General features: G+C 45.0%; 1 protein-coding gene and 1 long non-coding RNA gene across 4 annotated transcripts; both read left to right on the forward strand.

The window, feature by feature from the left end:
- The first annotated feature begins 3,572 nt into the window (after window positions 1–3,572).
- Window positions 3,573–6,657, forward strand: LOC125295364. Its single transcript, XR_007193656.1, has 4 exons — window positions 3,573–3,612; window positions 4,026–4,127; window positions 5,711–5,947; window positions 6,492–6,657. It is a non-coding gene; the product is annotated as an uncharacterized LOC125295364 (long non-coding RNA).
- A 129-nt stretch (window positions 6,658–6,786) lies between these two features.
- LOC125294845 lies at window positions 6,787–14,375 on the forward strand. 3 transcript variants are annotated; one of them, XM_048243875.1, is made up of 3 exons: window positions 6,787–7,340; window positions 9,572–9,770; window positions 12,142–14,375. In XM_048243875.1, the coding sequence occupies exon 3, from the start codon at window positions 12,321–12,323 to the stop codon at window positions 13,401–13,403; it is 1,083 nt and encodes a 360-aa protein (XP_048099832.1). In that variant the 5' UTR covers window positions 6,787–7,340; window positions 9,572–9,770; window positions 12,142–12,320; the 3' UTR covers window positions 13,404–14,375. The 3 variants fall into 2 exon arrangements, with proteins under 3 accessions (XP_048099832.1, XP_048099835.1, XP_048099834.1); XM_048243877.1 differs by lacking the exon at window positions 6,787–7,340 and having other exon boundaries at window positions 9,191–9,770.
- The last annotated feature ends 168 nt before the right edge of the window (window positions 14,376–14,543 follow it).

Here is a 14,543-nt window from a genome sequence, read left to right on the forward strand (position 1 = left end):
TCGGATGAGACGTTAAACCGAGGTCCTGACTCACTGTGGTCATTAAAGATCCCATGGCACTTATCACAAAGAGTAGGGGGTTCCCCGGTGTCCTGGCTAAATTCCCTACCTGGCTCATTCAATCTGGTCCCCTAATCATCCCCCACTGTAATTGGCTCATTCACTCCCTCACTCCCCACCTCAAGCTGGTGTGTGGTGAGCGTTCTGGCGCATAATGGCTGCCATGCATCACCCAGGTGGGTGCTACACATTGGTGGTGGTTACTAGTGAGGTCCCCCATCCATGTGATGCGCTTTGAGTCTCAAGGAAAAAAGCGCTATATAAATGTAATTTGTTTGTTTGTTTGTTCAATAAAAGTGTTCCAGGTTGTGTAGAGTAATATGATTTGCAAACATCCCACTGAAGGTTGTGCCAATATAAGATAGCAGTGTTCTACTTTGAAGTATCACAATAAGGTCCTGATAGGGCATGGGCCCATGCTGCGCTTTTAAAGTGGGTTCCAGAGAACAAGACAGATAAGTTAGCACAGATAAGAGATTTGAAAGATATCCAGTCTGGTCCTCTTCACTTGTGGATTTGGCGAAAGATCCAACACTAAATATTACCCCTCCACCCCCTCTATTACCCCCTCTCTCACTCTCTTCGTGCAGGGAAAGTATCAGGGCCTAACAGTGACATGTAATCCAGACTGTGCCTTGAAATCCTTATCCAACATGTTCTCTGAAGACATTGCGCCAGAGATTTCCAAGTTTACGATCGTAGAGAGAAATGTGCAACTGGACACTCTGGCTGAAGGAGCTTGTTTTGGAGAGTGTGCAGACAGACACACGGATGGAGAGACGGACGTGCAGACAAACTAGACAGACAGCACCACGGCGAGCAAAAAACAGCCTCTGGGGAGTCTATGAGGACATTCCGCATGGTGTGAGGCTCTAAGATGATGTGATTTAAGTGTCTGTTGTGCAGACTGGAGAATGCATTAGAGCTTGTGAGATTCCAGCATATGTATTTGATGAGCTCCAAATAAAGATAAATAAATGGATGGACAGACAGAGAGACAGAAATACAGAGAGACAGTATGGGCTGAAGTCCTGTCTCTTTGTCACTGAGCATTACTGTCTTTAAAAGCATCCAACTGCATGTGGACGTGGTAGTACTATCACAATACCAGGAGCACCAGGATGGGAACACCAGAAGACCCCCAACCCCCCCCGCCTTGCATGCCAGTCATGAGCCGAAAGTCTAGGGCAGTTGTGAACGTCAGGTCAAAAAGGCGCTAAAAAAGACCAGCTATGGTCGACCCCTAAGAAAACACAAAATTTCATATCACAACCTGGAACATGCTGTTCCTGAACGGATCTGGCAGGATGCGGTCTTGCCCTGGAGGGGTTCTGTGGGTTGAACTGGAGACCCACCACAGGCCTTACAAAGCAGGCGCCAGAAGAGAAACAAGTACTTGGCTGTTCCACCAGGGACAGACTACACAAGCCCCCTGGCACAATAACACATCGGTCAGCAGTCAGTCACACGCAGGACTCCTACGGCCACACAGACTTTCACAGGTAACACCACTAGCTGAAGGCTATGCTCATTGTAAAACACAGGCTGGGCTGGGCTGGAGTGGAGTGGAGTAGTGACACAGCATCTCTAATGCCTCATTCACACCAGATGCGTGGTGTGTGCATGCAGGCTGCGTTTCCTGGTTTCTTGATGTTCTATGCCCCCAACGTTTCCTTCAAGGCAGCGCTGCCTGGAAGGCGCTAGGGTTAGGCATGGGTTAAGGTTAGGGTTAGGTTTAGGATTAGGTGCCTTTAAGTCGACGGCGGCAGGGCTGCCTGAAAGACGACGTTGGGGGCATAAAACACCATTGAGACGTTTCCTGTCTGTTTTCATATGACCAGGGATGTAGTGGAGGCTAAACACAAGTAAACGCAGTTTATTCAACTCTGAAATTTCAGAAATAGGGTTTATCCACCACTAAAAAGGGTTTATTCACCAATTGCAACATTTAAAAATCCCACTGTATTATCCACATTCACAATATGTACACTCATCAACACTCTAAGAACCATTTAATACCACTGGTATTGTTATAAACATTGGACAATAACCTCCACCATCATCAAACATGTTCTGAACGCCTTTTTAAAAAATCTGATACCGCATGGCACAGTCCACCTCACAGTGATCACAGAATTTATAGTTTACCCACCTCATATTTTACCACTACATCCCTGCATATGACGGCCCATGTTAAACCCTCCTGTTGTGTTGGCGGTCAAATGTGACTGATTGACAATTATTTTCTCTCAAAAATATTGTTAACTTATTTTGACTACCATGAAGCTCCATGACTTTGTTAAAGCTGCAGTTAGCAAGTCTGACAGATTGAGGGGACTTATTTTGAATGTTTACAACTCTCATGCCCCTCTTCCACTACCACCGAGCACCCTCTCAATGAGTTTGTGCTCGTCAGTGCGCACCAGACTGCACCTGATTGACAGTCAGATCTCAGACAGCCCTGCTCTGATTGGACCAGAAGAACCGGGAGCTGTGGATTTTTGCAAAACAAATAGCAGGCTCTAGGTAGAGGTAAAAGTGCGTTTTTTTTCTGAAAACGGCTGATTTATGTTGTTCTGTCGGAGCATAGTGTCGGTTTCAGTGAATATGATCAAAAAAATCTTGCCAACTGCAGCTTTAACACAGGGCATATGAACACAAAAAGCAAATTTGTATCATTTTCATAACAATTTGGGAGTTTTATTTAACTTTAGAACACCCATGTGTATTCCCGGTCAAAAATGACCGGTCATTAGAAATGAATGGGTGAGAAAATGGTCAGTGTAAAATTGAGTCCAGGCACATACCTATTGATCAGATGGACTGTATGTGTGCTTCTCACCATTAAATACACACACAAACACACCCTCACTCCCCCTATTTGCTTCTATGCCAGCCCCATGGAACCTTTCCCCAATAGAATCTTCCCCTTTCTGATTTGCATGAGCTCAGGTAAATGAGGCCTGCAGGCCATAAATAGCAAATGGAAGTTCAAAACTGGGAATATCCAATAGAACATACTGTAAGTTGATACAGAGGTCTATCACAACATTAGATGATAATATATGGGTTACTATGGATTTATAACAAGTTATAATGCAGCAGCCATTTTTGACCAGGAACACAAGAGCTGTCACACTGCCTCTGTGACAGGAGTGAAGTCTGACAGGACTTCAAGGATTCTTCGAGTGGATAATCTAGTTGGTCTGTCTCACTTAGTTGCTCTAACTGAAAGTGGATAACCATTAACAAAGATATGATTACATCTCATTGCGCGCGCACACACACACACACACACACACACACACACACACACACACAGAAACACACACACCCTCACACAAAGTCTTTGTTGTCATTTCCAAGGGAACACCAACTCCTTTGCTTGTGACACCTTTGCTCCTAGACTACAAACAAATGTTTAACTCCTGCTCACTGTTTCCATGGAAACATGCTGAGATGGCAAAACTGTCAACAGAGATGTGTGTCAGGCTTGAAGAAGTAAACTCAGACTACACAAGCACGTGGAAGTCATCTTTGTCTCAGTCACAGGTAAGGCTCTCACCTGGCTTACTTACTCTTCATAATCACCTGTGGTAAAGTTGGCTGTCTCTCAAGGTAACGACTTGGCTTCATGTAAGGCAAGTGTGAGAGGAGGACAGTAATCAAGTAATGATTGTGCAGAGGTGCTGACATCGGTGTGCTTTGTGTACACGAGGACATCCTGTCCTGGTCATCTCTACAAACCAACTCCATTAGTTAAGCGTATGAGCTGTACTTATGTGTATGTGATTAAATATATAATTTACATTGAGGTATAGGAAAGGAAATAAGTGTGACTACATAATGGCTAAATCTATCATTTGCACAGATCTATAGGACCTCTTACGAGTATATCTGTTAGAATATGTTAAATCTATCGTTTACATTTTTCAACATTTCTCCTGGTCTGTTTACTGGTGCAGTGCCATTCAGAAAAGACCTCTGATACCTCAAGCATGACGGACCCTCTCTGAGTGTGCATGGATGAGAGGTTTGGGGTAGAGTAATGACACGCCAGCTACAAGGTAAGTAGTAAGTATATACTGTATACTCTTTTGATCCTGTGAGGGAAATTTGGTCTCTGCATTTATCCCAATCCGTGAATTAGTGAAACGCACTGAGCACACAGTGAACACACAGTGAGGTGAAGCACACACTAATCCCGGCGCAGTGAGCTGCCTGCAACAACAGCGGCGCTCGGGGAGCAGTGAGGGGTTAGGTGCCTTGCTCAAGGGCACTTCAGCCGTTCCTGGTTGGGGTTCGAACCGGCAACCCTCCGGTTACAAGTACTAGCTAGGCTAGTAGGCCTCGGCTGCCCCTGAGATGAGAGGAAATGGGACAGTGGTGGTTGACAGAGCCCTTAGATCAGTTATTATAGGAGAGGGGAGCAGGGTAGACCTACAGGGAGTCTTAACCCATGCACATTACCTTGATCACATGCTATCTGCTGGCGAGATTGTGTGTTGAAAAGCAGCCACTAAGTGCTATGCACGGCAGATATCTTTATGGTTCTTTTGATTTCTAACCAAACTGGCAGCATACAGTATACTGTACCTCAATGTGTCTTGTGTTATTTATGTAAAAGACGATGATTAAAAAATGGGCTAATTTCAGGACTCTAGAGGGCAAAGAGTTCATGGAATGCGTGATCAAGAGTGTGTTTACAAAGATAAAAAAAAGCACATTCACATTTTACCTCTCGACTCCTTATGGATGCAGTTACCATTTAAAATGGCTCTTTGGCTCCAAGATGAGCTTGCCCAAGAAGTCAAAGTAAAATAAACGTAAAAGTTGGACCGCTGCATAGACTGATGTTGAAATAATTGATTGCACTGATTGCATGTACCATCAAACTTCCATGTATATTCTGTTATATAAAACTCTTACATACACTGGCTCTAGTAAGAAAAATCTGACTTCAAACACTGCCCCTAGATTGCGTTTCATCTCAGAGATTCCTTACACATACATAACACATGTAGCTGTATGGCCTGACGCCTCATCCCTCACGCACAATAGCACTGCTAGTTCCCATGTAAGGCCATGTTGAACACAGCTGGTGTCTGCCTCTATCAGGAATGATAAATCTGTCCCCATTCACCTCCTGAGTTTCAGAGGAAGAGTCAGACGCCACGTGTGTTCATCTCATGTTGAGGAGAGTGGTCAGTCACGGGTGGGTTATGACATATCAAGCACAGATGCGCTTTATGTACAATATGCTGGCAGTCTAAGGCCATATCCACACGTAGCTGGGTATTTCTAAAAACTGAGATTTTTCCTCTGTATTGTGAAATAATTTCAATGCAAAGGCAGCCGTTGAAAGCTGTCAAGAACACATCACGTTACAATCCAAAACACACACGCAAACACTAAAACAGAGTGTTAGAAAATCTCTGCTTTGGCCAGAGTTTTTTAAAATAAGTAACCGAAAACAGAGTTTCCGTGTGGACAAAGGCAAAAACGGATACAAATATACTGTATTTGTTTTTTTGTTTTTAAATACCCGACTACATGTGGATATGAGGGGTCTGTTTGATGCAGTGGTTACAATCAAGAACAATCAGCTGTAAGCACTGAATGAGAACGACGACTGTTTTCAAAAACACAGGTTTGGAAATCACCTCTGGTTCCATGGAATGGTTTACATCAGGATTCCAAAGGCCCACTTCCACAACCCCAAACAGGATAAGGAGCTCTCTTCCGCTCGCTGTGGGGAAGCATATCCATATCCACGGGTCAGCTTTCCCAAGCAAAACTCCTAATGGAAAGGCAACGCTCCGGCGAGGATCACTCCACGCTTCCATGGACCTATGCACTTCCAACAGTTTAAACACTCTGCTTATAGGTACCAGACATTCACTACCATTAAGGCTTCACCAAACCAAATAATCACCAATCAAAACTTCAGATCTCATTTTAACATTTGTATTTTTGACAATAAAACAACATCAAAAAGGCAAGTTCAAAACAACACCAAATGATTCTAGAATATAAATTATTATGTCCTCTAGTCTAGAGGCTGATTCATCTACTACCATATACAAAAACCTATTTATGTGACATGCTTTTCTTACTACACATGAAATAATGTTTGGAGAGAGAAGTGACCATAGTTGAATTGGTGATTCAAGTGCAGAATCTCAAGCGCTGATGCTTGGTTTGGACCATCACCATGATTATGTGATTTGGTTTACATGCTTGCCAACCTCTGCATCAGTTTGTTTGTTTGCATATATATATGCAAATAGTGTACTTCCATGCACATTCAGAAGAAATCTCTGTATATTTTCATAAACTTAATGTTACCCTTAGTATACTGTGTAGTAAAATTTAATTTGCAGCCATTACTGCGTTAGTGAGGCCCTGGCCTGTGCTCATATACTCCTCAGCTCGCGGGGTCCAGTGCGTCCTGGTCCAGAGGCCCTGCGGTGGCTGGCAGGGGTCCCCTCAGAGGGAGGAGAGGCGGAGGTGGAGGTCTCAGAGCTGCGATGGAGGAAGGGAAGAGGAGAGAGAGAGAGCGCAACCTCTGAGAGCTGCCTGGGGGACAAACGAGTGGAGAAGGGGATCACAGGGGGAGGCGAGGGGAGGAGAGGAGGAGGAGGAGGTCAGGAGAGCTCAGAGCGGCTGGAGGAGGATGGGAGGGAGGACAGAGAGATCGTATGATGGTCTGGGGAGGAGAAGAGAGGGGAGAGCTGGATCACCAAGTGAGGTGAGGAGAAGAGAGGAGAAGGGTGGTCTGGAATGTGGTCAGTGGGAAAGAAGAAAGGTGAGTGGGAGATCCCTGAGTGTTGACAGCACCTCTGTGAGAGGGGGATCACAGAGAGGTATGAGAAAGGCAGAACTGACTCTGAAAGAAAGACCTCTACGTTCTTGGGGAGAGAGACAGAGAGGAGAGAGCCCTAAACATCATGACAGAGAAGGACAGGAGAATGACTCATCGCACAGCAACACAGGCCACAGACCAGAGGAACTCAGACAGGGACAGGAGAATGACCCATCACACAGCAACAGAGGCAGGAGACCAGAGGAACTCAGAGAAGGACCACACGTCAATCAGAGCAGAGGCGGCACACGTGAGAGGCCTCAGAGCTGCATGGAGAGGAGGAGGGGGAGAGGGAGGCCGCTTGGCAACACTGCCAGAGCTGGGGGTTGGAGGCTGCAGCCCAGCAGGCCCAACACTGCACCCCCAGACGGCAACTCTGGGCTAACATCAGTTGGACCAGCAGTCAGCACACCAGGTATACGCAGATATGTGTCCAAAGAACATATTCTCAACCAACCGTTACCTATCACTAGATATGTACGAATTCAGACGCACTCAGGGTTTGATGTCACATCCTATTTTAAATTCAGTGCTTTTGTACCGGTAGTTCACTATTGCATAAATGTGGATTTCTGTGTCCAGAGATCACATTTCTTTCTTTCTTTCATGCTCTCCCTCCTTCTCTCTCTCTCTCTCTCTCAGTATCTCTCTTTTACTCCATACGGTTTTTCCTAACTTTAGTATATTACATTACATTACATTTGGCTGAAGTATATCTTACAGCACTTACAAAAACTAAAAATTGCTTGCTGTCTTACAGTGAGCAATCGCGGAGAACACATAGATGAGTGTCCCAGCAGACATTGCATGCATGGCATTGGGTCCAGCCTGTTCCAGATACAGACTGTGTTGTTAACAGCATGACCTTCCCCAGCCCACTTAACCTTTGTGTACCATCTCTCTCACCACTCCATCAGACCTTTAAAAGTGAATGGTCTGGCAGATGCTCCAGCTCTGTGGCATATGGTGGCCAGCCGCAGGCACTTACATCAATTTTTTTAAACTATTTAAAACAGGAGTTTCTGCCGTATTCGTTTGGGTGTTTACCGTCTCCATCTTGGAGAGACGGCGGCGTGCTTTTAGGGACATAAGAATATAATGCCGTTTTTTAGACGACAACCAAGTGGAATTTCCTGATCGTGATTTACTTCTGAGAATAACAAAACAAAAGGCAAACTCTGGAGGCCTAAGTGCTCCTGAGTAGCTGTGTTTAAATGAATATGCAGTTGATGCCCGTGTGAATGGAACAGAGTCATCAGCATGTTTCTGTAAAAAGGAGCAACAAGGAGGACAAAGTGCTTCAAGTGGTTTTAACAGCGGTTTGACGCCACCTTTCCTTCTGTTTACTGGTGGCTGGCAGAGCAGACACGTCCATAGTTGCTCCTGTGAGTTTATGAGAGACTCGATTACCTTACCAGTGTAAAGGCCATGTGCATGGAAATGTCAGCTTTAATGAGATTTTGCAATTTCTGCATCTGCATGTCCTACTACATCATGCATTTGTGTGATAGGTATCTGCAGGTTTTGTCCTTAGTCTGTACAAAAGCAGGTGCATTGTGGGATTTGTAGCTCATAGCATTCTCAGATGTGCGCAGCATCTGGAGGTAATATGGCATCACCGTCTCACTGCGTGCCTGACCGCAGTGTTTATTTTGCATGCTGACCACTTCAGAGGGCACTTTGATCAGAGCGGAGCGTGGGATCCAGCGAAGCCTTGCCACGCTTGCACTTAAGCGATCCCCTACCCTTCAAAATAAACATTTATTTAAGGCAATTACGGATCCAGAAGAGGCCCCTGAATTACCACAGTAAAGACCTTTAAACATAAACAACGCGTTGGGAGGGAGATCTGCAGCATTCTGTGGTACAACAGCAGTCAAAAACTGTTTTAAAAATGTATTCTTAAATTGTTTTAAATGGACCATTATGTATGTCAGGGCTGCATTTAAAAAAATTGTATTATTGACTGTAAAGAAATTGTAAAAAGAAAAGCCCCAATTGTTTTACCATTACCTGTGTTAACGGCTTCACAAGCTGATATTGGGGAATGTAGGTGTTGACATATGGAGCACTCATCCCTGACCTCTCGCCAAGCTGGATGCTGTGGAGGCCTATGAAAAACATAATGTTAAAGGGGTTCTGTGTAGAATTATGCAGGATTCAAGTTGTTGAAGGCACCAACATTCTTCCATTAACTTGCATTGCATCTCATACAGCGGCACAGAGGTAAAAAAAAAGTGGTATTAAAAGAGAAAAGGCTCCTCACCGGTGAAACATCACCTTACAATTCCACAATAAACCAGAACAATATTGCTAACTCCCAGCAAAACGATGAACCGACCAACCGACCGACCCTACCAAACCAACCACCATAGCAGTGAAGTGAGGTGTGCCTTTTTTATGTTGTTTCCTATTGGCTGTAAGCATTTTGAGCGCTGCTTATATGCCTCGAGAGGGCCTCACATTTTATGTGCCTCACGTTTTTGCAGAGATGCCCAGAGCGCCCCGAATTTAAAAAAGTTCAACTCAAAGCGTTTTTACAAAAACATAGAGTACCTCACATTTTACAAATGGCAAAGCCCATCCTGTCTGATACTGTAGCACCCTTACATCTCCCCTTATGCATGCTCGTGTGTGTCTGCGGAGAACCTCCCAGGTGCCGGGCGATCTGGACTGGGCCTGCTCTGAGAGGTGGCGCCAGGGCTGTGGACGGACGGCAAGTACTGGAGCCGGGAGACGACCAGGCTCGCCCGCCCCCGTCACTGCACCTCTACCTCCCCTGCCCCAACGAGCCTGAGGGCGGACGTGAGCGGCCTGCTGAGGGGGGGCAACTCACGGAGGAGAGGTGGGAGTCGGAGGGGACTTGTTTTTAGGGGGGTCTGATGGCTGTCATAATGGCAGCTGCAGGGTAGACATAGAGATTTTGTGTGTGTGTGTGTGTGTGTGTGTGTGTGTGTGTGTGTGTGTGTCGGATGGCGGTGTTTTTCTTCTTAATGGGTTGGGTTGTTTTCTAGCTAGATGGATTGCAAATGTGGGGTATATGAGGTCACCGAAATAAGGTATGATCAATTATGATGTCAGGTACAGAATGAGCAACAAGCCTGACTGATCCATCACTAGAACATGAACCAGCATGCATCAGTCATGGCTCAGATGGATTAACAGGCATGAAATAGACCATGAACTCATAGAGCACAACCCGCTAACACTCTCTAACACCACAAGGTCAGACTCCTAGCACACTCCTTGGTCCTGATCTGTTGCAGATTTTGTCCAGAGTCAACTTACAAATGTATATTTATTATGTTTGATTACATATTACATTTACATATAACCAGATATACATATTAATGGTAAGACAGATACTTTTATCCAAAGCGACTCATAATTGAGAAACAACTACCAACCTGCAGTATAGAGCACACTCAGAACAACTAGGACACCTCTTGAGAGTAAAGAAACACGAGTAACAATTAAATCATTATAATAATAATTATCACAATTTCTAGTATCTAAGACCTCCATCTCAACGGCTGATCAGAGCTTAGAGCACATTTCTAGGAGAGAGAGAGAGAGAGAGAGAGAGCAGGACCAACTGAAGGTACCGACAGAAAGAGAGGAAGGGCATAACGGCACGGCAACAAGAGCCATGCTCCAGGAGGGCTCCAGGGGAGGATCGGGTGGCCTCCAGGTGGCTCTGCTCCCAGCAGAGGGCAGCTGGGCTGGGCAGCCTGTTAGCATATTGACACCCCTCTGGGAATAGATCTGACCACTCAACCAGCACTGAGACCTGCTGGCTTTTGCCAGCAACCTGGCATTGAGAATGATGGTAGCTAACTTGCAAGTGCAGGAAGTTACGTGCTTTCCTTGTAAATGTCCAGAGTTTGTACCTTGAGTTCTGTAAGGGTTTTTTTGTTGCCAGTAATGGTGATTTTAAATGTCTATTTTATGTGGGTTGCTGTGGGGTTCAAACTCCATATTGAATCACATAAAAAAAATACTAGTAAAGCAGAATACATGTTATATTTTAACAGCAGGGGTACATTCAAAGTTCAGATCAAATAGGAGCAAACTACATCCCAATGTTTTTACAGCATCTGCCTTTTGACTCCATTTTGGCCCCTTCTCTGATACAGCATGTCAGTTGTATTTATGCTTGCATTATTATTGGTTGATTTGCTGAGTGTTTGCGTTGCTTGCTGAGGAAACCTGGACTGTACATGCAAGATCGGCTCATACAGTACATACTGAGAGATGAATGACGGTCAGAGAAAAAGCGCCCCGAAATCTATAGACCCTTTCAACAATAAAAACAAAAACAATGCTTGAACGTTCTATTTGGTTCCCAATCGACTTCCTCTGCATTAAGATAACATATGGAATGTTAAAACGGAAGTCTTGTGGGGCCAACTATGATGCTGATAATGGAACTCTCTTGAAAGGGTCTATAGAACAAGAACATAAGGGGGTTTGAATGTTCTCTTTATGACAGATTGTGCAAATAACATATGAATAAACTTTGTGAATAAAGGATAACACTCACAGTTCTTTTTTAAAACTTTTTTTAAATTGCCCCACCCAAACGTTTTTAAAAAGGAACTTTGAGTGCTATCTTTTACAAAGTTAATTTTGACGCTCAGGAGGATGTACTGTAGCAGTTGAGTTTAGACTAAGGTGTTAAGCGTGTCAGTCCGACTATTTGTGCAAAGAATGTATGAGCAATGTGTGTGTTAGTATTCAGTGACAGTTGATGATGTTTTATCCTTGCCATGTCTGCCCTACAGCTTCATGTTGATCTGGAGATATCTGACATTTTCATCACTGTCGTCCCTTGGCTACAAACCTTCATACTTTCTCCTTATTCTCATCTTTCTCCCTTATTCATTTCTCTCTCCCCTTGGTTCTACTGCCCATCTCAATCCTGAACATTGCTCTCTAGGGTGGCGTAAGAGGTGATTGGAGGGAGGGATTTTTGCCAGAGGACATTCTGCACTTTTTTTTACGGGACCAATATTATGAGATTCCCATAGACTTCATGTTTCTCACATGCAGATATTTCAGTATTTCAGCCTATAACTATTTATTATGCCACTAATAAACATGCCAACTTTATGGGGGATGTTCCTGTGTGGTTTTACGGTGGTACTCCAGTGCTATAAAGCAATGTCTGCTCTCCGAACCAGTTTTAGCAGTAACCGCTACTCTTGTCATAACAGGTGTCCGCAGGGTGAAGCCCGAAACAAACGGTGTAGCAGACATCGCTGCCAGGCAGCCACAACATGAGAGAAACGAAAAATCCAACGCGGATAACACAGCAACCAAGACACAGGGGAACATTTCCACCGAGACAGAGACTCATGTCAACTCAGGGAACACACCTCAGGAGGACAATATTATGACTGCAACAACAAATGATCCAGGAAATCTTGATCATGAAGAGGGCAAAGTCAGCAACCAACTACAGAAGATACGGCATGTGGAGGACGACACCACCTGTGACGTGGCAGATGGAAACCAAACACAAGAACCGGAGGATGAATGTCACCAGCGTTCACACACCCATCCGCTGGGAGGCTTTGGCAGCCCTGAAATGCAAAGAAGCACAGATGACAGTGAACAGAAGCCAACAGATGTCCTAGCAGAGCATACACCAGAGGCCAGTTTTGATGAGGATGAGCAAACAGGCAATGCGGATAACCAGAAACGAGGAGAAGGACATGAGGATGACAGAACGCCAGACGTCCACAGGTCAAAAGAGGATGAGCAGTCACAAGCACCCTTAGAAGAAGAGTTGATGACCAATGAAAAATATGATGGTGAAAGCATGCTCAATGAGGAGAACAGACAGTGGGAAGAAAGTGATGGACTCAGAGGAGACATTGCTGAGAAACAAAATATCTCTTCCTTCGCAAATAAACTTAGGTATGTGTGGAGGCACAAGCAAAGAATGAGAGAGAGGGGCAAAACCACAGCGGCGAGATCCAGGGGCTTTTACACAAGGCACCACCTCCACCCTGGTCAAAAACACACACTCCAGGGGGATAATGAACGTACCCAACTCCCCACTTCCTCTCTGGTGTACCCCCAAACAGTGAGTAACACGCGCACATCAAAGTGCATCATGCCTTCATTCTACGCCACTTGGTCCGGCTATCGGGTGAGAGCCTGTGGAGTCAAACAAGCAGTCTGGCCTACACCGCAGCCTCCTAGAGTCACCAGTAACGTTCCACAGTGGACCACCAGAGATGCACCTTGGGGTAATACAAGCACTACAGCTTCTACATCTAGATTCCAGTGTTCACGGAGGGAAGGGATTCCAGCCGAACCCCCGCTGAGTGTGAGGGGCGCTGGGGTGGATGTAGTTGTTCCCAAAACAAAAACCACTAAGACATTAGTGTGGGGGCCGCTGGGGCCGCGGGAGATCAAGAGTGTGTGGGTCCTGCAAGCTCACAACAGCAGGTGGAGGAACTCAAACTGACATGTGTCATATCACACATTCTGACAGACAGACACACACACACACACATCCCTATAATGAGTTAAGCAAGCACATCCCATAATACACAGTTCAGTGTTTATACTCCAGGCCTTATGGCCACCCTAACAGTACAGTTTCTCTACTCAAAAACAAGTTGCTCATGATGAGTCATTTTGAAAGACATAAACTGCTGTGAGAAAAAAATGGAAGTCTCCTTTCCCTTAAAAAATGTGAGATAGCCTATTTCACTTTAGGCTACCTACCTACATGCTAGTGCACTGACTTAAACCCACATGATCTGGTATCAGTTCCCGCAGTATCAAGAGAGTGGTAACTAACTCCCAGGACGCTGAGAGCAAATATTTGGGTTGCTCTCTGAACAACGAGACAGAAACGCGGAGAGGATGTTGGCTGGCCATCGATAAAGCGGGTAAACACACCCGTGCACTTCACACAGACGGATTACCCCCGCCGGCTATGTGGTACAATATTGCGAGATCTAATCAAACCCCCGCTCTCTGCCACAAAAAGACAAGCAGCAGGTTATTTCATTTATTTGATCTACCGGATACACTGGCAGGCAGGGGGTCTCTCGAGCCACTATAGCAGAGCTCGAACTGCTACAACAGGCGACAGGATGTCAGGGAAAGTTATCCTAGGAAACGACGAATTATATGCCGCAGGCAGAGACGGTTGACAAAGCTATACTAACTATAGAATCTTTGCCTCAGGTCATTTGAAAAACGGGATGGGGGAATGCGCATAGACTTACTATACAATGCGATCCTAAAATGTAGCCTATGGCCAACATGTTTTTTAATATAGTGGAGACTCGCATAGGTGATGTGAAAACTGTTTGTTTCTGCATCAGTGTAAAATATAACAATTTCAGTTAGGTTACGGCAGGCCTATCTGCTAATTACACAGTTTTTTTTTTTTTAATTATTCTTATGGCCTGTTGTGACAAATCAATAAAAGACAGGCATACATGGACTTTGTCTGTTAATTATTTCAAAATAATAAAATCAGCATATCTAGATCAGGGGTGGGCAAACTGCGGCCCGCCAAGCACTTTCATCCGGCCCGCCGAGCATTTCATTTGGTTATTAGGCTGCTCGCTATTTTTTTCCTGCGATAGAA

This window comes from Alosa alosa, chromosome 5 (assembly GCF_017589495.1).
Source record: "Alosa alosa isolate M-15738 ecotype Scorff River chromosome 5, AALO_Geno_1.1, whole genome shotgun sequence".
Taxonomy (NCBI): domain Eukaryota; kingdom Metazoa; phylum Chordata; class Actinopteri; order Clupeiformes; family Clupeidae; genus Alosa; species Alosa alosa.